Here is a 21,804-nt window from a genome sequence, read left to right as displayed (position 1 = left end):
TTGATTGGCGGGTTTCTCGCCTTCCTCTCGCGCGGGGGTCGACGGGAAGCAAGGAGGCGGAAGTGTGTGCAGTTACCCCGGCAAAGATGGCGGCGACGCTGCGGATCCAGAGCGACTGGAGCCGGGCGCTGAGGTGGGAACGACTCCTTCCTTTGTCCCTGTCCTTGTACTTGTCCCGCTCCCTGCCCCGCTCACGGCCTCTTCTTCTCTCTGCAGCAGGGACGAGGGCGAGGCGTGGCTGAGCTGCCGCAGCCCTGGTGAGTAGCCTGAAGAGGCCTCGAGGGAGCCGTGAGGGTGAGGCGGGATCGGGGAGGATCGAGAAGGTTCTGGGGCTGAGGGGTGTTCAAAGAGCAGAAGCGGATGGGGGCTGCCGGGAGTGCCCCGTGTGTTAGCAGGGAACGGGACTGCCCTGCGGTCCCTTGGTTTAGAACTGGGGAGGTTTGGGGATCGCTTTGTTTTTAAAGGGCCTGGGGGTGTTTGAGATCCTTGCGGGTGAGGGGCTTGGGGTCCCTCTGAGCTGGGGGGGACCTTTGGGGTCGCGGTGGGTGCTGGCGCTGACGGCCGCTGTCCCCCAGGGAAGCCCACCCTGTACGGCAGCGTCACCCGGCGCGGGCTCAGCTCCGACGGCGTGCCGGACATCGCGGCCTCCGAGGGATTCGTGGTCGGGGAAGTCACCAAGGTACCAGGGCTGGGGGGAGAGGGGTTGGTGACCATCCCCCGTGCATAAAGGGGGCTGCTCTGACAGCTCCCTGCACAGTCCTGTCCCGCTGTGCAGAGCCCTGGAGCTGGTCCCCACCTTCCCACCAGGAGCAGCCATCCCTTCCCACCTGCATCCTGAGATGAGCTCCACACTGACCCTCCCATCCATTTTCAAACTCTGGGATCCCACAGCTGGGTCCAGTCCACAGTTCTACCTTGGCAACTTCTGTTTCAGGACTAACAGCACTTCTAATTCCTCTTTTATCTTGTTTCCCCCCTTAGAAAAGCATCCTCATTTCTTGCCCTCATGAAAATGTGTCCACAAAGTTCCTGGCTCCATACACAAGTTTTTGTAGGATTCATCAGAAAAGTGTGAGTAGCCTTGTGGGGTTGGAATCTCTGGGTGTGACTGGCAGCTCCCACATCCCTGTCTGTAGTGCCCTCAGGGTGAGGGGTGGGCCTGGAGTGTGGATCTGTGTGTGAGGGGTTGCAATGGAGATGGAACTTGTGGTTTAGGGATGGTGTTCCCACTGGAACACCCTGGACCACATGCCACTGACTCCTTCCCCCTTCAGCGGGATGGAAATGGGGATTTAAGGCTCAGAAGACAAAGATCAGGGTTGAGATAAGAACAATTTACTGAGAATAGCAATGGAATTAAAAAAGCAACAGTAACAACAACATCAATTAATAAAACATACAGGACAGGGAAGAGATCTGCTCACCACAAGGAACCCAAAAGCAGTGCAACCCAATATCCCAAATGTGCCCCTCCCTGCTCCTGTAAAAATTAACCCTGTCCTGGCCAGAACCAGGACATTCCCCACCCCTCATTCTATCCCAAATCCCACACCACCCAACTATGTCTATACACACAAAAGCACAGGAATCATTCCCTTAATCAAAGGCTGTCCCTCCTAAATGTCTCAGGATACATATTTATATCCATTATACGGCTTTTCCTTGTCACCAGTGGACTTCCAGTCCCCCTCATTGGTATCCAGAGGCTTTTTTAGCTGACTTTTAAATTCTTCTGATTTTTTTCTCCTGCTGCTATTTTTTCATTTACACTTCTGAGCCTTATGAAATCAATCCAGCCCATTCTTTAAGACCTTGTTCTGTTGAGCACTTTTCCCTGGGAGCTGTTCTAAAACCGTGATCTTTTCCAAAGCCTGGCTTTGTAGCGCTGTGAGCTGTTCAGAGGTGCAGAGGTGTCTGCAGGGAGGACAGCGTAGTCACGGCAGATGGGACAGGTGCTGGAGTGCTCCTGGAGCCACGTCCTGATGCACTCTCTGTGGAATTCATGCCCACACTCCAGTTCACACGAGTTCCTGCCTAGCTCCTCATGGCATATCGTGCAGGGATCATCACCACGTTCCTCGGGCCGTGTTTCCACGTGGGAGGAGCTGACCCGTGGAGGGGAAGAGGGTTTCAGTGTGTAGTCCCAGATGAAGCACTTTAATTTTAGCACCTTCAGGTTCCTGTTCCACGTGACCGATGACAGTGCCTTGGCGTAGAGCGGCGGCGCGCTCTCCCTCAACGCCTGCCACATGTCCCAGGTGCAGCAGGCTCTGTCCAGATCGTCCAGGCACTCACTGTTCCCAAAGAGTATGTCAGCCATGGACAGTTCTGTCAGGTACTGGACCCCTTCCAGCCTGGTGTTCCAGCTGTGCCGGCGCAGCAGCAGCTCCTCCGCGGTGTACGCTTCCCTCACGCTTCCCACCAGTCGCATCCAGAGGCTGTGGGTCCCTGTCCTTCTCCCAAGGCCCCTGTCAATGGCCCTGTCCCGGGACAGGGATCCCAGCTGCTTGGCTTCAGAGCTGTCCAGCAGCACGTCCACGTGGGCCCCTGCAAACCAGCACTCGTAGAGCCACAGCAGCAAGGACTGATCCGCAAGGCGGGTGAAGCGTTCTCGGACCAGCTGCAGCTTACGCTGGGATTCGCTGGTTATCTCTGCCTCTGCCTCCCCTTCTGAGGACTCTTCCTCCTCTTCATCATCTTCATCCTCTTCATCCCTCAGTAAGGAAACTAATTTGGTGTTGGATGTGTTCTGTTCAGGAGCAACTGCTCCCAGCATGGGTTGTTCCTCTGGTGCAGCTGCAGTTTGAGTGGCCACGGTGGCTGTTGTACTGTTTTCCTCTTCCTCCTCCTCCTCCTCTTCTTCCTGAGGGGACTGGCTGGTATCCAGCAGTGTCCGATACAGAGTAGCCAGGGCCCAGCAGAGAGCAGTAAGTTGCTCCTCCCTGGAACCACCACAGCGTTTCTGTTTCAGATATTCTGCCACCTTAATGGGGTCCTGTATTTGCTGAGGGCTGAACTTCCAAACCACTGGAGCCGAATACTCCTTCAAAACCTGTCCGATTTTCTCCCACCTTCCATGCCACTCATCATTATCCACTCTCTGAAAGACCTTCCCAGTGATCCCTTTTGTAACTCTGAAGATGAAGTAGACCATACAGGTGATGTAGACCAGAGGGAGGAGGTATAGCAGACAGAACAGCAACGTGCTTTCTTCAGTATGCAGAGGCAGCTCAAAAGGTATTTTAAGAGGCTTGAAGGAGTTAAAGGAGGTGAAAAGCTTGTGAAAGTATTCATCCCCTTTTCCCCCCATGGAACCATTAGTAATGGTCTCCTGGAGGTGGTGTATAACACCACAAGCTGATATCACAAAATCCATGTACATAAGAATCTTGAACCATCTCTCTAAATGGTTAAAGTGCATTATCAGGACCACACAGGGAAATATAAACCTACACACGTACCACTCCACGAAGAGCTGACTAAGCCACATCGTGACCAGCGACTGTACCTAACACACCAAACACTCAGCTCAAACTTGCTTCCAACCCGCTGCGGGCAGAGCTGTTCTTATCTCGACCCTTGGTGCCGCCGGATTAGTGGTTTGGATTGGTATTCCCGAGTTTAGCGCTCCCACGGGCGCTCGGTGGGAGGCTGCAGAGGGGAACCGGAACACCGAAGGCAGCGACTCACTGGGAACAGCAACGGGACGGGGACCCAGCCGGCGAGAAGGAAAGCGGGAAAAAAAGGACATTTTCCCGCCGCCGCACGGAGAGGTGGGATCAGGGAACATCCTCCTCCTGGCCCTGCCCCTCTGCTGCTGGGATACTTAACCCTGTCCTGGCTAGAGCTCATCTGCATTTCTTATTCCTGTCCCTGGGTTTTACAGCTGTGGTGGGGTTTTTTTTTTCCCCCCCACCCAGAGCCTGAAAATTTATTTCAAAAAATGCAATGCAAATGCAGCTCGCAGCTCACAACATCACAGAATTCCTAATGTCGGAGAAGACCTCTGAGATCACTGAGTCCAAGCTGTGCCTGATCCCCACCTTGTCATCAGCCCAGAGCACTGAGTGCCACCTCCAGGGATGGGCACTCCAAACCTCCCTGGGCAGCCCCTTCCACTGTTTAAAACCCCTTTCCATGAGGAAATTCCTGCTGATGTCCACCCTGGCCCAGCCTGAGGCTGTTCCCTCTCCTCCTGTCCCTGTTCCCTGGAGCACAGCCCGACCCCCCCCGGCTGTCCCCTCCTGTCAGGAGCTGTGCAGAGCCACAAGGTCCCCCCTGAGCCTCCTTTTCTCCAGGCTGAGCCCCTTCCCAGCTCCCTCAGCCCCTCCTGGGGCTCCAGCCCCTTCCCAGCTCCATTCCCTTCCTATAGTAAAACAGGGTGCCTCTGATGAAGGCAATGATTGGTATCTGACTCTATTGATTTAGAATGCTGAACAATCATTTTATTAAAACTATATTATGTTACATTATACTACAAAATACTAATGAATACTAAAGAAAAACCTGTGACTCTCTTGAGCTAGCTAGGACACAGCTTTGTCTCAGTAGGCTAATTAATATAAACAACTATCACCAGAATCCAATTAGGAATTCTCTTCAGGTGCACAATCTTCCTAACACGTTTCACATGTACAAAATCAACAGGAACAGCAAGTAGAGAGAAGAATTGTTTTCTCTTCTTCTCTCTGTGCTTCTCTAGGAAAAAAACCTGGGAGAGAGAATTATCTCTGTCTTTGTTCAGAGAATGTGAATGCCACACCTTCCCTGGACACACTCCAGCCCCTCCATGTCCTTTTTCTGAGGGGCCCCAATTCATATAAAGAACTAATTTTGATTCCATGTTTCAGCAAATTTAGGCTGTGAATTTGGCTTCATAAATATCTCAAACTGTGTCTTGTGGGCTTGTGAGTCAGGCCAGTTACCCTGAGCTGTTTTCTCATGTCTCATTTGTTTACAGGACCTGTTAGAAAAGTCCAGATTTCTCTTCCACCTGGGATAAACCTGGAATACAGCTGCTGCTTGTGCAGTCTTTTGCCTCAGTATTCCTTTTTCTCCTTGCCTTGCAGAGCCACAGGCAGAGAATGTGCTTAGTGGGTCTCCCCCTGTACAGAACTAGGCTCTTGAGCAGAAATATTTATATACAGAATTATATATAAAGCTAATTCTTGGTGCTTTTACCTTCCTGCAGATTACCTGCCTTGATATTTCCAGTGGTGGAGGACTCGGAGTGTCTACCAGCACGGATGGGACCATGAAAATATGGCAGGCTGCAAATGGAGAAATAAGAGTAAGAACATCTGGCTTGGATGTTTTTGTGTTGTCTGTGACATTCCTGAAGGCCATGACTTTGGTCAGGCTGTTCACACCCTGTGAAAAATCTGGCTTTTTCATGAAAAGCTAATTGAAATTGGGCATCTTGGAGGCTTTAAGTCAAATATGTTGGAAAAGGTGGCTTCTCCCAAGGGGCATGTTGCTCAGACAGGTACTCAGGAGTAGCAGGCCACTGACAGCCCCTATCCTGCATGGGAAGAAAGATTCTGGTGCTGGGGAAAAAGGATTTTGGTGCTGGATTAGCTACATCCTGGCTTGTGGCCTTCCCAGTAAAGGGGGAAAGCTCCTTCTTGTGGAGCTTGACCTGTCAGCTCCTTGTTTGCAGAAGATAAAGACATTTAACCTCTATTTAGAAGCAAATGTATTATCTTTTGCTGTGTAATTAGCTGCTCAAATGGTAGAGGGAAGGCCCAAAGTCACCTCTTTGACTGCCCCAAATTCAGACCAGTCCATTCCAGCAATGCAGAGCCAGAGGATTTGGGTTTAATCCTTTGCCCATGTGAGAATGCCAAGTTTTCCAGTGTCATAACTCAACAACTGCTCGGCACGAGGACGATGACAATGGAACTAGCACGTAGTTCTTTGTTTTTCCAGAGACTTTTGGAAGGCCATGTGTATGATGTGAATTGTTGCAGGTTTTTCCCATCGGGCCTCGTGGTTCTGAGTGGGGGAATGGATGCCCAGCTAAAGATCTGGTCAGCAGAAGATGCCAGCTGTGTAGTAACATTTAAAGGTCACAAAGGAGGTACAGAGCCCTTGAAATGCTTCATTTGCTGAGTGTGTACTTGCCTTGCATTCCAGGGCTGATGTCCAGTCTGCAGCCTGCTGCACTCTGTGTTTCATGTCTGGAATGTGGCATCAGATGGCCCATACTCTACCCCAAGTTCTCTCTTCCCTGAGCTGCCAGTTGCTGTGTCCAGGCTCTGGTTTTCCCTGTCCCACGAGGTGCTGAGTTTCATTGAGAGGTTAATAAACCCTGTGGCTGGCTGCCCTAAACTTGATTAACTCGAAAACCCATCTTGTGCTGAACCTGCCATTGTTTTTACATGATTTGGGGGTTGGAACTTGTTCTTCAAGGTCCCTTCCCACCCAAGCCATTCTGTAATCTGTTTGTGTGCATTGGAAATGCTTCTGCAGCCATGTCCCCAAACCGAACCAGATGGTGGGGCAGAGCCTTGGTCAGAGTGTCAGTCACTCTCCAGGTGACTTCAGTCACTGCTCATTCCTCCAGCCCAAACTGCTGCAGTCTGCCTGCTTGGCTTATCCTGTCCTTTGAGCTTCTGTGGGGAAAGTGCCAATTAAATCTTCTGACCACCTGGCAGTTCTCTGCTAAGAAAACCACTGTCATTTTTCAGATCCAAATTTGACAGCCCACAGTAAAATAAAGTAGTTAAGAGATCTTAATGCCAGCCAACACTGCTCCTTGGATGTTGCTGCTTTTGGGATTATCCAGGGGTGGACATGGAAACATTTAAAAGTGCCAGGCTCTTTTCCACCCAAAGTTGAGGTTAATTTTGTGTGGCACCAGCTCGGACTAAGGTGAGGTGTTGCTGATCATTTGATTGATAATATCTTCCCTTTATGCCAGATGGTGGTTCCACTCTGTGGGATTTTCTGGGAGCCGCTGCCTTCCACAGGCACCTTTTTCTGGGAGCACAACTTGTCTGTGTGTGACTGCTGTCACTGGGGACAGCGGCCTGGAGCCAGCAGTGGGGCTCAGCGTGGGAAATCGGGTGCTGTTTGTGTCTGTGTGAGCACAGACTTTGCTCTCACGCAGGTGTTCTGGACACTGCCATTGTGGATCGGGGCAGGAACGTGCTGTCCTGCTCCAGGGATGGCACTGCCCGTCTCTGGGACTGTGGGAAGTCTGCCTGCCTGGGCGTCATCGCCGACTGCGGCTCTCCCGTCAACGGCATCGCCGTGGCCGCTGCTGACAGCTCCCTGAACCTGGGCACGCCTGAGAAACCTCCCAGTAAGGGCCTTTCCCTTAAAACCCCCTCATCTCCCTGTCCCAGACTGCTTAGGTCTGGCCCCAGTAATCCCAAGTGTCGGGAGTGCTGCTCCGTGTAGCACCGTGGGAAGGGAACAGAGCGCTCCAGTCCTGGGTGGAACGCAGCCCTATCAACCTTCATCACTGTTGAGTGATGAAGACTGGGCTCGGGCCTTCCTGGTGTCTTGGGATCTGGAGGAATCTGGCCACAATTCAGCTGGGGTGATCCCAGCTGGGTGGTTCTGGTCCCACCAAGGTTTGTTGTGCAGCTACTGCTGGAGTTACCTGTTGTCCTTTTGCCAGGTGAACGTGAGGTGGGGACAGAAGGGAAAATCCTGCTGCTGGCTCGAGAGGACAAGAAGCTTCAAGGAGTGGGACTGCAGAGCAGGCAGCCAGTAAGGATCTGGGGTTGTCAGAGCACTGGGATGGGGAATTGAGCCAGGTTAAACCTAAACTGGAGGGGAGGCCAAAGCCTGGTGCAATAAAGGGATGCTCTCTGTCCTTCCTCCTGGACAGATTTTTATGTGAGGAGTGAGAATTGCTCAGGATTTAACTTGGGAACAGGGAAAACAGTATGTAAAATTAAACATTGGCAGCTATACTGTCTTCTAAATAAAGGACTGCTTCCCTCTCGTGGGTGTCCCACGTGCCTGACACTTGGTTTGTTCCCAAATCCTCAGGTGTTCCTCTTCATTGGGTCTGATGCCTTCAACTGCTGCACGTTCCTGTCAAGCACCTACATTCTGGCAGGCACTCAGGATGGGAACATCTACCAGCTGGATGTGAGAAACACAACGTGAGTGAGTGTTTTGGTTGGAAAAGAGAGTCAGGCAGAGGGTGCTGCCAGGCAGTGCCACTTCCAAGGGGTGCATCCCATTGCATCCTGAGCCTCTTGCATTGTTTTGATGTGCTGTATTGTTATATAAAATGTGTAAAATTGTATATTTATATAATCTGTGTGCACATGCGTGTAGATAAATTGGGCAGAAAACTTCTTATCATCAATATTCCCTCCTCCCACACAGCCCATTTCTTTTCCCTCATGTGGATCCTGACATTTACCCTGATCCTCATTCCAGCACAAGACTGGAGCTGGGCTGTGGAGTTTTGTTGCTGTTCCCTTCTAGCTCAGTCCATAGGAAAGAATCCTGGAATGGTTTGTGCTGGAAGGGACCTTAAAGCCACCCAGTGCCACCCCCTGCCATGGGCAGGGACACCTTCCACCGTCCCAGGCTGCTCCAAGCCCTGTCCAGCCTGTCCTGGAACACTGCCAGGGCTCCAGGGGCAGCCCCAGCTGCTCTGAACAGCAATCCTCACCCTTGTTTCTGCTCCTTTTCCTAGTGCTCCAATCCAGGTGATCCACAGGTCAGGAGCACCAGTGCTTTCCCTGCTCCCATACCGAGATGGATTTATTGCCAGCCAAGGTAATTCCAGGGCTGTTTTGTGCCCCTAGAAATGCTATAATCAAGTCAAGGAGCCTTGTGCTCTTTGGGCATTGTCCTCTTGCCCCTTTGCTTTGGGATTTCCACCCTCCACATCCCTCATACCCCTCCAAAACGGGGCCTCCGAGGAATGTCTCAGCCTTTTCCCGCTGGAATTTCTGTCCGTGGCTCATCTCACTGATTGGCTGCCGTGCCTTCCTTGCAGGGGATGGCACCTGCTTCATTGTTCAGCAGGACCTGGATTATGTCCTGGATCTCACCGAGGCCGACTGCGACCCCGTGTACAAGGTGGGGAGCGTGGGCTGTCCCTGAGGGGAAGGTGGGCAGGGAGAGCTGCTGCCAGGCAGGGGGCACTGCCTTTGCCTCAGCCTGTTCACCTCAGCACGTCCCTGCACACCGAGAGCTGGCTTCTGGGCTCGTCTTCGTTCTTCTGCCTGAATAATCCTAATAGATTTTGTATAAACCAACCCTCGGCAGAATTCCCTGGCTTTATCTCGGTTGTGCAGGAGCTGGCTGGAGTGGTGGGGTTGGAGCAGCTCTGTTCCTATAAAAAGTGTGGATAAAGGGTGCTGGGAGAATCCTGAGGGTAAAAGCAATGGTGTTCTGCCTGACCCATCTTGTTCCTTTTTTTTTCTCTTTTTTTTTTTCCTTCTTCAGGTGGCTTCTTGGGAAAAGGAAATCTACACGTGCTGCAGGGATGGCATTGTGAGGAGATACCAACTTTCTGACCTTTAAGTGTTTGAAGGGGCCAAATAAAAGAGAAGCGTGTGGGAAAGGCTCTTCCAAGCTGATTTTCCTGGGATATGTGTGTATAAGTTTGAGGCTGTTGTGATGAACCAGGCTCCACACAGTGTTTTTGTAACAGGTCATATTTTTTCCTACTACACAACTGGGATCAATTTTTAATTTAGAGAGGATCTTGTGTTGCAATGATGTTGTGGTTGCATTTCCAGTGCTGAAAATACGCTGTTTGTAGTGGGGGGAAATAAATAGATAGAGGGGGAGAGGGGGTGCAGTGAAAGTGACTGTCACAGTATGGAGTGAAATAAACCGCTGCTTTGGTAACACCTGTGTGTGTTTCCATGGAATCTTGGGGATTTTTAGGAAAAAATAGATGCGGGATGAGGATTGAACAGGCTCGGCAGAGTGCGGAAGTGAGCGTGAGAACTACATTTCCCTTGGTGCCGCGCGCGGCGCGGACCGGAAGTTGTGTCGCTATAGCAACGGGACGCCATGGGGCTGGACTACTACGCCGTGCTGGAGCTGGAGCGCGGGGCCACCGCCGACGACATCAAGAAAGCGTGAGGGACCCCCGGCATCAGAGAGAGCCCCTGGGCCGGGAGGCAGCCGGGGGTGGCGGTGGCAGTGGGGCGGCCCCGGGCGTGGCTGTCCTTGGCCTTCCCCCTGCCCCGCAGTGGGGAAAGGGTCTGGGGGCTGCGAGGGGCAGCCCGGGCTGGGTGTGGGAATGGGTCAGTGGGGAGTGCTCACCTGGAGAGGAGAAGGCTCCAGGGAGAGCTCAGAGCGAGCCCTTGCAGGGCCTGAAGGGGCTCCAGGAGAGCTGGAGAGGGACTGGGGACAAGGCATGGAGGGACAGGACACAGGGAATGGCTTCCCAGAAGGCAGGGATGGATGGGATATTGGGGGTGGTGAGGCGCTGGCACAGGTTCCCCAGAGTAGCTGTGGCTGCCCTTGGATCCCTGGAAGTTGCTCCAAGCCCTGTCCAGCCTGGGATGGTGGAAGGTGTCCCTGTCCATGGCAGGGAGTGGGAATGAGATGGGCTTTAAAGTTAACCTGAACCATCCTGTGATCCTTAGCTATCGGAAGTTGGCTCTGAAGTACCACCCACTGAAATGCAAGGAGCCCTGGGGCCCCAAGAGGTTCCAGCAGCTGGCAGAGGCCTACGATGTGCTCAGCGACCGTAAGTGGGAGTGTCCCCCTCCTGGAGTGTCCCCTTCCCGTGACTGCAGGGGCAGGAAGGGGCTGTGAACTCCTGCTCCCTGGCAGGACCAGCTCCATGTCCCTCAGCCCAGCTGGAAACCGGCTGGCACACACTGCCCTGTCTGTCCCCCTGCTCCTGGGAACCCTCTTCTATAGCCTGCACCCAGACAAAACCTGGATGTCAGCCTGGGGCTCCCCCTCATTTCCCAACACTTCCTTGTTCCCTAAGCTATGAAGAAAGGCATCTACGACAAATTTGGGGAAGAGGGGCTTAAAGGTGGCATCCCCTTGGAGTACGCGAGCGACAACCCCTGGAGCGTGGGATACGTGTTCCACAACAACCCTGAGAAAGTCTTCAGGGAGTTCTTCGGAGGGGACAACCCCTTTGCAGGTAGGCTGGGAGACCTTGGGGCTGGCTGGGCTCTGGCTGGGGCTGCCATGATTCCGTGGCAGTGCCAGCCCAGAACATCAAGCTCTCCAGGAATGCTTCCCGCCCAACTGCCCTCAGATCCCTGTGGTGCTTGGAGGAGAGATCCTGCCTTCCCCTAGGGAGGCCTGCAGCTGCACGTCCAGGCTGTCAGCTTTCCCCAGCTGCTCCTGTGACCCTTTCTGGGATTCCCATCACAAAGAGGGATTAGGGAGGCGAGGCTGCCACAAACACTGCTGGAAAGAAAACACTCGGCATGGTTCCGGGTGGGAGGTGAAGAGCCCAGAGCTCTGAGCCCGGTGAGGGCTGTGCCCCTGCTCCTTCCCACAGAGTTCTTTGCCGAGGATGGCTCGGAGGTGCTGCTGCCCTTTGGAGGGCCCCGGGGCCGGGGGGCCCTGCGGCGGGACCCCCCCATCGTGCGGGATCTCTTCGTGTCCCTCGAGGACCTGTTCCACGGCTGCACCAAGAAGATAAAGATCTCCCGCAGGGTAGGGGCTGGGGGGCTGCACTGGGGCTGAGCTCTGCCCTCGCTGGGGGATGTTTGGGATGGCCCTGCCCCAGGAGCTCGTGGCAAGGAGGGATTAGCACCAAACCCAGGAGGAGCTGAACCAGCGTTCCCCACCCCGGCTTGGCAAAGGGAATTCAGCACGGGAGGCAATGTGGGAGCTGGTAGGAAGTGAGGGCTGATCTCAGAGATGGGTGGAGAAGGAGCTCAGTGTGTTCTGGGCTCCCATAATTCCATTTTCACACTGCATTGTGCCTCCTTTGTGTGCCCTTGGTGACCTCTGTCCCCCTCCTTGTTGTCCCAGCCTCCTGCACCCAGCCCTGAGTCTCTCCTGCTCTAGGACGTGAGGAAACCAGCCTCAAGCTGTGCCAGGGGAGCTTTAGGTTGGACATCAGGGGAAATTTCTGCACTGAAAGGATGGTCAGGCATTGGAACAGGCTGTAGTGGAGTCCCCATTCCTGGAGGGATTTAGAGCTATGTGGTTGTGGCACTTGGGGATATGGGGGAACAATTGGACTCCCATGATCTTGGAGGGCTTTTCTGACCTAAAAGATCCCATGATCCTATGGATCTGATTCATGATCCTGTTTGTACCCACAGCCACTTTGGTGTGGAGTACGAGCCAGGCTTGCCCTTCCCTCTGGGGAGCAGAGCACTGCTGACCCCCCTGTGCCCTGTGCCCAGGTGATGAACGAGGATGGGCAGACGAGCACCATCAGGGACAAGATCCTGACCATTGACGTGCAGCCGGGCTGGCAGCGTGGCACCAGGATCACCTTTGAGAAGGAGGGAGACCAGGTAAGCACAGAACCACAGAATCAGCAGGTTTGGAAGGCACCCCTGGAGATCCCCTCATGCAACACCCCTGCCCAGGCAGGAACTCATCCAGGTGGGTTGGGGATGTCTCCAGAGAGGAGACTCCATGCCCCCTCTGGGAAGCTGCTCCAGTCCTGTGCCCACTCCATGGAAAAAGTTCTTCCATGAAGAAGTTTCCCACTGCTGAGGGCACTTGGCAGCGTGACCAACAGAGAGACTCAGCTCAGAAGCACTCTGAGGAGCCTGGATTTTCCTTAGAACAGGTTAAAGAAAAAATAATTGAAAGGGCTGGTTTTCTTCCTGGCAGAAACAGTTCTGGATTTGCCCTTGGCTGTTCAGGAATCTTGGATAAAAGATTCCTTTTTCTCTTAAGGGAAGAATATACCTTTCCCTTCTCTCTAGCCAGCTGAAAACAGCAACAAAAGAGGAGCAGGAATCTGTGGCAGTTTTCCCCGTATAAAATAATTTTCGGGTTTCTAAGGACAGGTTGGATGTGGCTTGGGGCAACCTGGTCTGGTGGAAGGTGTCCCTGCCCATGGCAGGGAGTGGAACTGGGTGAATTTTAATGTCCCTTCCAACCCAAACCATCCTGGCATCCCATGATTCTGTGACCTTTTTCCCCCTCAATCAGGGCCCAAACATCATTCCAGCTGACATCACCTTTGTTGTGGAAGAGAAGCTTCACCCAAGGTTCAGACGGCTCGAGAACAACCTCCTTTATGTTGCCAGCATCTCCCTGGCAAAGGTAAAGGGCCGAGTGAGGGGACAGAGGTTCACCCTTGGGCTCTGGGGCTGCAGCAGCAGCTCCTGGTGCCCCTCCACGCCCGGCAGGCACTGACTGGATGCACCGTGGATGTGTGGACGCTGGACGGGAGGCTGCTGAACATCCCCATCAACGACATTGTGCAGTAAGTGCCAGGAGAAAACGGGGCTGAGCGGCACTTGGGAGGAGCTCAGCGTGCTCCAAAGCCTTTTCCAGCAGCTTTGGGGCTGCAGGAAGAGGAGGAGGAGGCCCACAGTGGGTGGCTCTTTGGGTCTGGGGCCACGTTGCTGGGAGCAGAGGCAAGGAGAGGGCTGGGTGTGGGTGGATGCTGGAGCCTGGAAGAGGAGGACGGGCTCTGGGTGAAGCTGGAGGAGCAAATAACCTGAGAAACCCAGGTGGGGCTCTGCAGGGGGGCTGGGGATCGTGGCTCTGTGCTGGGACCATGCCACAGCTCCTCTGAGCCCCCTCCTGTGCTCGGCAGCCCCAAGTACTACAAAAGGGTGCCGGGGGAGGGAATGCCGCTGGCCCAGGACCCGCAGCGCAAGGGCGACCTCTTCATCTACTTCGACATCCTCTTCCCCAAGACGCTCAGCCCTGAGGTGAAAACACTCCTGAAGAGCATCCTCCAGCCCTAGAGACAGTGACCTTCCCCCTCTCCCCCCTCTCCCCCCTCTCTTATCCCTCCAATAAAGCTTTGGAGCCAGCACTGGGACTGAGCAGTTCTTTCAAATGCTGGGAACCCCAAAACACAGGGTCACCCTGAAACAACAGCCCCGAGGCCTGGCCCAGATCCAGGAGGTTTGGTGGTCTCTGCTCTCCAGCTCCCACCCTGCAGCAGCAGCTCTGCAGCCCTGGGGAGCCGAGGGAGGATTTGGGGTGGATGCAGGGAGGCACTCATGGCCAAGACCCTGCCCAGCAGTCTCAGTGCTTTATTTTCCTGACCCACAATCTGTCCCTGCTGAAGCTGAGCCCTGACAGCACTGGGAGAGGTCAGATAACACCTGTGTTTTCCAGTGGCACTCCAGGGCTGGGAGAATGCCCTAAAAAAAGGGGAGGAAACCTGTAACCTCAGCTCTCTTCATAGAGAGCAGGCACGCACAACTTCCCAAGGATCTTTCATGGGAATTGCAGCGAGGAACCTCAGAAAGAGAGAAGACAATTCTGATCTCTATTCTCTGCTCCTGTTATTTTGCAAATGTGGAATGTGTTTACCTGAAAGGAAGATTGCTTACCTGAAGGGACTTCTTAATTGGATTCAGGTGATGGTTGTTAATATTAATATTAATTGGCCTATTGGGCCAAAGCTGTGTCCTGGCTGTCTCAGAGAGTCACAGGTTTTTCTTTTGTATTCTTCTAGTACTCTTTAATTTTAATATAGTATGAATGTAATATAATATAGTTTTAATAAAGCAATTATTCAGCCTTCTGAATCAATGGAGTGAGATGCCAATCATTCCCTGCGTCGGGGGCTCCCTGCATTCGATAGGAACCCTGACCCTGCCACGATCAGACCCCATAGGGGTGGTTCATTGCAAGTGCCAGTAAGGAATAGTGGGAGGCTGTGCCGGGAGAAGCAGTACTGAAGGGAACGTTCTAGCCAGGCTGCTAGAATGTCCTTTCCAGGGAGTAAACCCCAGCAGAGAGGAAGGAGGAGCCCCGTGCCGCTGGGCCTGGCCCCACAGCCCGCTGTCCGTGCGGCTGGGGCGCGTCGGGCCGTTCTCGGCTGTGCGGCCGGAGCGCGGAGCCCCGAGGGTCCCGGCCCCGCGGGGCTGCAGTACCGCGCGTGTCCACAGGAGGGCAGCACCGCCCGCGGCTCCGGTGCCAGCTGCGACCCGCGTTCGCTCCCAGGGCCGGCCCAAACCCACTCCGGGTTCTTCACAGAGTTCATCTCAGCTTCGCAAACACCAGCCCATGCTGCACAGAGCACCAGTCCTCAGTGATCTCCACTTTCCTGGAAAACCTGAGCCAGACATCGAAGCTTCGCAAACACCAGCCCATGCTGCACAGAGTACCAGTCCTCAGTGCTCTCCACTTCCCTGAAAAACCTGAGGCAGAAATTGGGCCGGATAGGTCAGAACGCTCACCTGGACTGCTGCACTTGGAGCGAGATCCAGCTACAAATGGAATTCTGGAAACAGCCTCCGAAATGCTGTAGGATACTACTTTGAAATGTGTCCAAAGGGCGGCAGCGCCTCACCCCGAGCAGCACAGCTCCATGATCCCGAGGGATCGCACGGTGAATTCTCAAGGGTCCCAGCCCCGCGGGGCTGCAGTACCGCGCGTGTCCACAGGAGGGCAGCACCGCCCGCCGCTCCGGTGCCGGCTGGGACCCGCGTTCGCTCCCAGGGCCGGCCCAAACCCACTCCGGGTTCTTCACAGAGTTCATCTCAGCTTCGGAAAAACCAGCCCCTGCTGCACAGAGCAGCGGTCCTCAGTGATCTCCACTTCCCTGGAAAACCTGCTCCAGCAGCAGCTCAGCCAAGCATTGGGCTGGACAGGTCAGAACATTTACCTGGCTGCTGCACTTGGAGCGAGATCCAGCTACACATGGAATTCTGGAAATAGTCTCCAAAATGCTGTAGGATACTGTTTTAAAATGTGTCCAAAGGGCGGCAGCCCCTGCACCGTGAGCAGCACAATTCCATGATCCCAGGGATCGCCATGCGGAGCCCCGAGGATCCCGGCCCCGCCAGGCTGCAGTACCGCGCGTGTCCACAGGAGGGCAGCACCGCCCGCGGAGAGCCGGCTCCGGTGCCGGCTGGGACCCGCGTTCGCTCCCAGGGCCGGCCCAAACCCACTCCGGGTTCTTCACAGAGTTCATCTCAGCTTCGCAAACACCAGCCCATGCTGCACAGAGCACCAGTCCTCAGTGATCTCCACTTCCCTGGAAAACCTGAGCCAGACATTGGGCTGGACAAGTCAGAACGCTCACCTGGACTGCTGCACTTGGAGCAAGATCCAGCTACAAATGGAATTCTGGAAATAGTCTCCAAAATGCTGTAGGATACTGTTTTAAAATGTGTCCAAAGGGCGGCAGCTCCTGCACCATGAGCAGCACAATTCCATGATCCCAAGGGATCGCACGGTGAAGTCTCAAGGGTCCTGGCCCCGCAGGGCTGCAGTACCGCGCGTGTCCACAGGAGGGCAGCACCGCCCGCCGCTCCGGGCCCGGCTGGGACCCGCGTTCGCTCCCAGGGCCGGCCCAAACCCACTCCGGGTTCTTCACAGAGTTCATCTCAGCTTCGCAAAAAGCAGCCCCTGCTGCACAGAGTACCAGTCCTCAGTGCTCTCCACTTCCCTGGACAACCTGCTCCAGCAGCAGCTCAGCCAAGGATTGGGCTGCACAGGTCAGAATATTCACCCGGCTGCTGCACTTGGCATGAGATCCAGCTAAAATGGAATTCTAGAAACAGCCTCCAAAGTGTTATAGGATACTACATTGCAATGTGTCCAAAATGCTGGTCACCCCGAGCAGCGCAATTTCATGATCCCGGGGATCGCCCCGCGGAGCCCCGAGGGTCCCGGCCCCGCCAGGCTGCAGTACCGCGCGTGTCCACAGGAGGGCAGCACCGCCCGCGGAGAGCCGGCTCCGGGCCCGGCTGGGACCCGCGTTCGCTCCCAGGGCCGGTCCAAACCCACTCCGGGTTCTTCACAAAGTGCATCTCAGCTTCGTAAACACCAGCCCATGCTGCACAGAGCACCAGTCCTCAGTGATCTCCACTTTCCTGGAAAACCTGAGCCAGGAATTGGGCCGGATAGGTCAGAACGCTCACCTGGACTGCTGCACTTAGAGCGAGATCCAGTTACAAATGGAATTCTGGAGACAGCCTCCAAAATGCTGTAGGATACTACTTTGAAATGTGTCCAAAGGGCGGCAGCGCCTCACCCCGAGCAGCACAGCTCCATGATCCCGAGGGATCGCACGGTGAATTCTCAAGGGTCCCGGCCCCGCCGGGCTGCAGTACCGCGCGTGTCCACAGGAGGGCAGCATTGCCCGCAGCTCCGGTGCCGGCTGGGACCCGTGTTCGGTCCCAGGGCCGGCCCAAACCCACTCCCGGTTCTTCACAAAGTGCATCTCAGCTTCGCAAACACCAGCCCATGCTGCACAGTGCTCTTCAATTCCCTGGAAAACCTGTTCCAGGCCCAGGCCTTACCAAGGTGAGCACAAGTCTGGAGAGTTCAGAACCCTCACCTAGCTGCTGCATTTAGAGCGATATCCAGCTACAAATGGAATTCCCGAAACAGCTTCCAAAATGCTGTAGGATACTGTTTTAAAATGTGTCCAAAGGGCGGCAGCTCCTGCACCGTGAGCAGCACAATTCCATGATCCCAGGGATCGCCATGCGGAGCCCCGAGGATCCCGGCCCCGCCAGGCTGCAGTACCGCGCGTGTCCACAGGAGGGCAGCACCGCCCGCGGAGAGCCGGCTCCGGTGCCGGCTGGGACCCGCGTTCGCTCCCAGGGCCGGCCCAAACCCACTCCCAGTTCCTTGCAAAGTTCATCTCTGCTTCGGAAAAAGCAGCCCCTGCTGCACAGAGCAGCGGTCTGCAGTGACCTCCACTTCCCTGAAAAACCTGAGCCAGACATTGGGCTGGACAGGTCAGAACCGTCAAGCGACTGCTGCACTTGGAGCGAGATCCAGCTACACATGGAATTCTGGAAATAGCCTCCAAAATGCTGTAGGATACTGTTTTAAAATGTCTCCAAAGGGCGGCTGCCCCTGCACCGTGAGCAGCGCAGTTCCACGATCCCGGGGATCGCCCCGCGGGTCCCGGCCCTGCTGTGCCTCGGGGTCTCCACAGGGCGGCAGCACCGAGCCCGCATTCCCGGCAAACGGGAATTCCCGGGATTGAAGGAATGGGAGCCGTAAATTAAAGGAATCAAAGGATTCGGAGCATCCCGGCTGGCACAGCTCAGCTCTGAGCGCTCACTGTGGGGTTTGATCTGCACCAATGCAAACATAAACGTGCCCTTCTCTCCGGAATTTCCATCCCTACCTATTCCAGCCATTAAGAGTTCTTTTTTCTTACTGCATTCTTTGCCTAATTTTATTCTAACCATTTTCATCCCAAACCCCGTTTGCCAGTGACTCAATCCTTTATCATTTTACTTCGGACAAAATGAGGGACACCAGGGATGCTGGTTCATGCCAGAACCTGCGGAAGGTGAGACTCTCCCTGGAATGAGCTGTACATGGTCCGTCCAGGCATGAGAGGGCACTGAGACCCAGCCCGTGGTGAAAAACATTCATCTGGGGAAGAAAACTGATTTTTGCTCTGTTCAGTGAGAAATTGACTCCGAATTCCCTCGGCCTCTGTCTGCTGAGGGGCAAAATCAATACGAGGGTTTGCTCCTCGTGCTGGCGGGAGAAATGAATCCCAGATTTGGCAGGAGGCTTTTACAGCCGATTGGAAAGGTTAAAAAAAAAAATAAAGCAGACAGCACTGCCCTGTGTGTTGCTTGTCATGGCAGTTGTGCCTCAGGACCTCTCCCAAAACCTCAGAGAGCACCCAAAACTTCATAGAGCACCCCAAAACCTCAGAGAGCAGCCCAAAACCTCAGAGAGCAGCCCAAAACCTCAGAGAGCAGCCCAAAACCTCAGAGAGCAGCCCAAAACCTCAGAGAGCAGCCCAAAACCTCAGAGAGCAGCCCAAAACCATAAGCAGGAAAACCCCAAGGGCTCCCCATTCACCCCTAGCTAAAATCTCTTTCCTTGACATACATTTTATGACCTAAACACCCCAAAATTACCTGTCTTATCCCCAAAATGTTTATTCTCTCCCCTCTGGATAAGATTTTCCCTCCAAAATATTCATTGTAGCTTTATAGAGCTACTCAACTTTTACCCCCAAATTTTCCGTATCTCTCCACTACTGATCACCTCAGTTTGCCTCAAAATATTCCTTCTCTACCATGGAGATTACCTCAGATTTCACCCTCATAATTTTCACTGCCTGCCAATTTCTAATTACCTCATTTTTACCTCAAAATCTTCATTGTCTCCCCTACAGATTAATTCAGATTTTATAGCCAAACTATTAATTTTGTCCTCTATAGATTAACTCAGATTTTTTCCTCCAAAACGTTCCTTGCCTCTTACACCTCACAAAAATATATAAATATATTCCATAATTAAAAAGAGGAAGTTGCTGAAAAGCAGTCAAAATTCTCAGTGAAAAAAAACCCAACAGGATGGAAATAGCAATAGTGTTGAAGATGGGTTTTTGCCCAATGTCCTTATGATCTGCAAGAACTGATAATTTTACTGGGAGTGAACTCTTGGTTCCCCTTAAAGGGAGGAAAGCAATGTATTGCCAGTGCCATGAACTGCTTCACCACTGGAAAAAAACTTCCCAGTTCTCTCAGTGTGGCTGAGAGAAGGTTCAGAGGAGGAATCAAACCCCAGAAGTGCATTTTGCTTTTCCAGCTCGCTGCTCAGCGGTGCCAGAACACCAAAATGCTCCTGAGCTCCATCCCCTGGCTCTGCCCTGCTGCCTGAGCTGCGCCACCTGGGACATCCCAAAATCATTTTCTGGGCAGGTTTCTGCACCTCTATCCCTGCAGGAGTTGCCGGGAGGCAGGGAGAGGGCACATCTCCACCAGGGATTGATTCCCTGCTGCCAGTGAGGATTTCCCAGCTCAGGAACTTCACCACCTAGTGCTGCGGTTTTTCTGCTTTCCCTTCTCCTTTTCCCCTTTTCCCTTCCAGCCCCATTGCTCCTCGGGATGCATTTCCAGGCTGGCACTTGGAAGCGGGAGGTTTGTGGAATAAAATCGGTTTGGGCTGCAAATCGTTCAGCTGGAGCCTGCAGGACCCTCCTCTGCTCCTCCCCGGGGTTCCCGGGGGATGATGTGCTGCTGCTGCTGGGATGCTCGCTATGGAGAACCCAAAACCCTGCAAAATACCAATTTTCCTGCTCCTGAGAGCGCCTGGCAACTCACATCTGTCTCTTGTTTCTGACCCGTGTTGTGGAGGTAATAAAACCTTGTAATAAAACGTAGCAAGGATTCATTTGAGCCACGCTGAGAAGCAAATTCCCACGATTTCCCAGAAACTCAAACCATCCCGCTTCTCCCTCCAGAGTGGGGAGGGAAACACGAAAACTTGCCTCTTTAAAGCTTTTCTAAACCCACCCTAACCGAGTTTCCAGCGGCCCTGGAAGCGCCGGAATGCTGGATGCAAAGTGCAGGGAGCTGCTGGATCCCAGAGCTCTGCCCAGCCAGGAGCTTTGGAAAACCACACGGCTTTCACCGTGCGAGCATCACCGCTCACACTCCCGCTGTTTTCTGCCCTTCCCTCTCCGATCCCCCATTTCCAATCCCCTAAACCAGTGCTGGGATGAGGGGGATTCCCTAAACCCGGCGTTTCTGCGCTGCCGCCCTTTAAACCCGGGATCAGCACGCCAAGCTCACTTTGAGCCGGGATTAGCGAGGCTTGGGGGCAATTTGCAAACACAAAACTCTCCCCGGCTGCTGCTGCTTCAGGAGCCTTTTCTCAGAGCATCTCCCGGAGACACAAAGGGCTGGGCTTAGCTGTGCCAGTCGCCCTTGACAGGCTGCTGCGAAATTCCAGGTTTCAATGGTTCCTAAAGCCCCTCTGGGGTACAAACCCAGCCCCTGGCTCAGGGACACTCCTGGCAAACTCCTTTCCCCCTTTTGGAGCTTTGACTGCGGTGCCTGGGAGCCCCAGAGGTTTTATTTAGAAATAACCCAAAAATACACCAAAATAACACCAAAAAACAACCCAAAATAACGCCAGAAAACCCCCCCCAAAATAACACCAAAAAAAAAACCCTCAAAACCATCCCAGGCTGGGATGGAACCAAATGGAATTTGGCTCCATTACTCCAACATGAGAAGGAGCAGAAGTAGAACCTTTTTTGGGTTTTTTTTGGTTTTTTTTTGCCAGACAAAAGCTGGCAGCCCTGAGAGGCATCCAAGGGGGACCCAGTTCTGTTTCCTCCCCAAAGCCACCTGCTCAGGTGAAGCCCAGTAACAAGGATTTGGCTGCTGTGTCTCAAAGTCAAGCTGATGCCCCTGAGCTGACTTCTGTGGGGTTTTGCTCCTGCCCACACGTTGGTTACATCAGAGTGAGCAAAGCAAACTCCTTTCTGTGTCTTCAAAATCCGGCTGCTGTGTCCCGTGACTGCTGGACACAAACAAGGCTGATATTTTTAGTGTAATTCATAATTTAGAACTTTTTTTAAAATCCAATTTATAAATGAAATCTACTTAACCCAATTTATGCCCCGAAGAAGAAAACAAACCTGTTTATTGTACAAGTATCAGTATTGTACAAATCTGAAATAAAACCTGAAGGGGTTGTCACACAGCCTTTGCTGAGAATTATAGACCCCATCTAATTTGAAAATAGCCATCCAATAGTTGTTCTTGAGCTGGTTTTGGTTGGATTTTTGGGTACAATTTCAGTCCCAAAAAATGCACCAGGTGAGAATGGATGTAAATGTGAGTTAGTAAAGCTGTCACCATCAGCTTCTGCTGTGTGGTTCTGGGAGCATCCAGGTGTAATGCAAAGTGCTTGGGAAATAATAATTCAGACAAACCAGCAAGTTAAAAAAAAAAAAAAGTC

At 53.4% G+C, this 21,804-nt stretch overlaps 2 protein-coding genes across 4 annotated transcripts; both read left to right on the top strand.

Moving 5' to 3' along the window:
- The first annotated feature begins 13 nt into the window (after nucleotides 1-13).
- PAAF1 (proteasomal ATPase associated factor 1) lies at nucleotides 14-9,995 on the top strand. Of its 2 annotated transcripts, XM_041460411.1 has the most exons (13): nucleotides 14-133; nucleotides 217-257; nucleotides 576-679; nucleotides 982-1,071; nucleotides 5,192-5,290; nucleotides 5,929-6,079; nucleotides 7,112-7,306; nucleotides 7,628-7,719; nucleotides 8,005-8,120; nucleotides 8,666-8,748; nucleotides 8,972-9,054; nucleotides 9,424-9,471; nucleotides 9,871-9,995. In XM_041460411.1, exons 1-13 carry the CDS (start codon nucleotides 87-89, stop codon nucleotides 9,889-9,891), a joined length of 1,170 nt encoding a protein of 389 aa, XP_041316345.1. In that variant the 5' UTR covers nucleotides 14-86; the 3' UTR covers nucleotides 9,892-9,995. The 2 variants fall into 2 exon arrangements, with proteins under 2 accessions (XP_041316345.1, XP_041316344.1); XM_041460410.1 differs by lacking the exon at nucleotides 9,871-9,995 and having other exon boundaries at nucleotides 9,424-9,827.
- Nucleotides 9,932-14,552, top strand: DNAJB13 (DnaJ heat shock protein family (Hsp40) member B13). 2 transcript variants are annotated; one of them, XM_041460413.1, is made up of 8 exons: nucleotides 9,932-10,067; nucleotides 10,581-10,684; nucleotides 10,934-11,095; nucleotides 11,462-11,619; nucleotides 12,321-12,434; nucleotides 13,084-13,197; nucleotides 13,284-13,360; nucleotides 13,697-14,552. In XM_041460413.1, the coding sequence occupies exons 1-8, from the start codon at nucleotides 10,000-10,002 to the stop codon at nucleotides 13,848-13,850; spliced, it is 951 nt and encodes a 316-aa protein (XP_041316347.1). In that variant the 5' UTR covers nucleotides 9,932-9,999; the 3' UTR covers nucleotides 13,851-14,552. The 2 variants fall into 2 exon arrangements, with proteins under 2 accessions (XP_041316347.1, XP_041316348.1); XM_041460414.1 differs by lacking the exons at nucleotides 11,462-11,619; nucleotides 12,321-12,434; nucleotides 13,084-13,197; nucleotides 13,284-13,360; nucleotides 13,697-14,552 and adding an exon at nucleotides 11,213-11,452.
- The last annotated feature ends 7,252 nt before the right edge of the window (nucleotides 14,553-21,804 follow it).

The sequence above is a fragment of the Pyrgilauda ruficollis genome, unplaced genomic scaffold (genome assembly GCF_017590135.1).
Source record: "Pyrgilauda ruficollis isolate IOZ18807 unplaced genomic scaffold, ASM1759013v1 scaffold143, whole genome shotgun sequence".
In the NCBI taxonomy this organism is placed as follows: Eukaryota; Metazoa; Chordata; class Aves; order Passeriformes; family Passeridae; genus Pyrgilauda; species Pyrgilauda ruficollis.
Note: the sequence above shows the minus strand (reverse complement) of the source record. Positions and strands in the feature narration are given on the sequence as shown.

Excerpts from the sequence above, each read along its gene's own strand:
- PAAF1 (XM_041460410.1), top strand. The coding sequence starts at position 87 with ATGGCGGCGACGCTGCGGATCCAGAGCGACTGGAGCCGGGCGCTGAG. Across the intron at positions 7,720-8,004 it reads GACTGCAGAGCAGGCAGCCA|GTGTTCCTCTTCATTGGGTC; the intron begins GTAAGGATCTGG and ends CCAAATCCTCAG. Across the intron at positions 8,749-8,971 it reads TGGATTTATTGCCAGCCAAG|GGGATGGCACCTGCTTCATT; the intron begins GTAATTCCAGGG and ends CCTTCCTTGCAG.
- DNAJB13 (XM_041460413.1), top strand. The coding sequence starts at position 10,000 with ATGGGGCTGGACTACTACGCCGTGCTGGAGCTGGAGCGCGGGGCCACC. Across the intron at positions 11,620-12,320 it reads AGATAAAGATCTCCCGCAGG|GTGATGAACGAGGATGGGCA; the intron begins GTAGGGGCTGGG and ends CCCTGTGCCCAG. Across the intron at positions 13,361-13,696 it reads CCCATCAACGACATTGTGCA|CCCCAAGTACTACAAAAGGG; the intron begins GTAAGTGCCAGG and ends TGTGCTCGGCAG.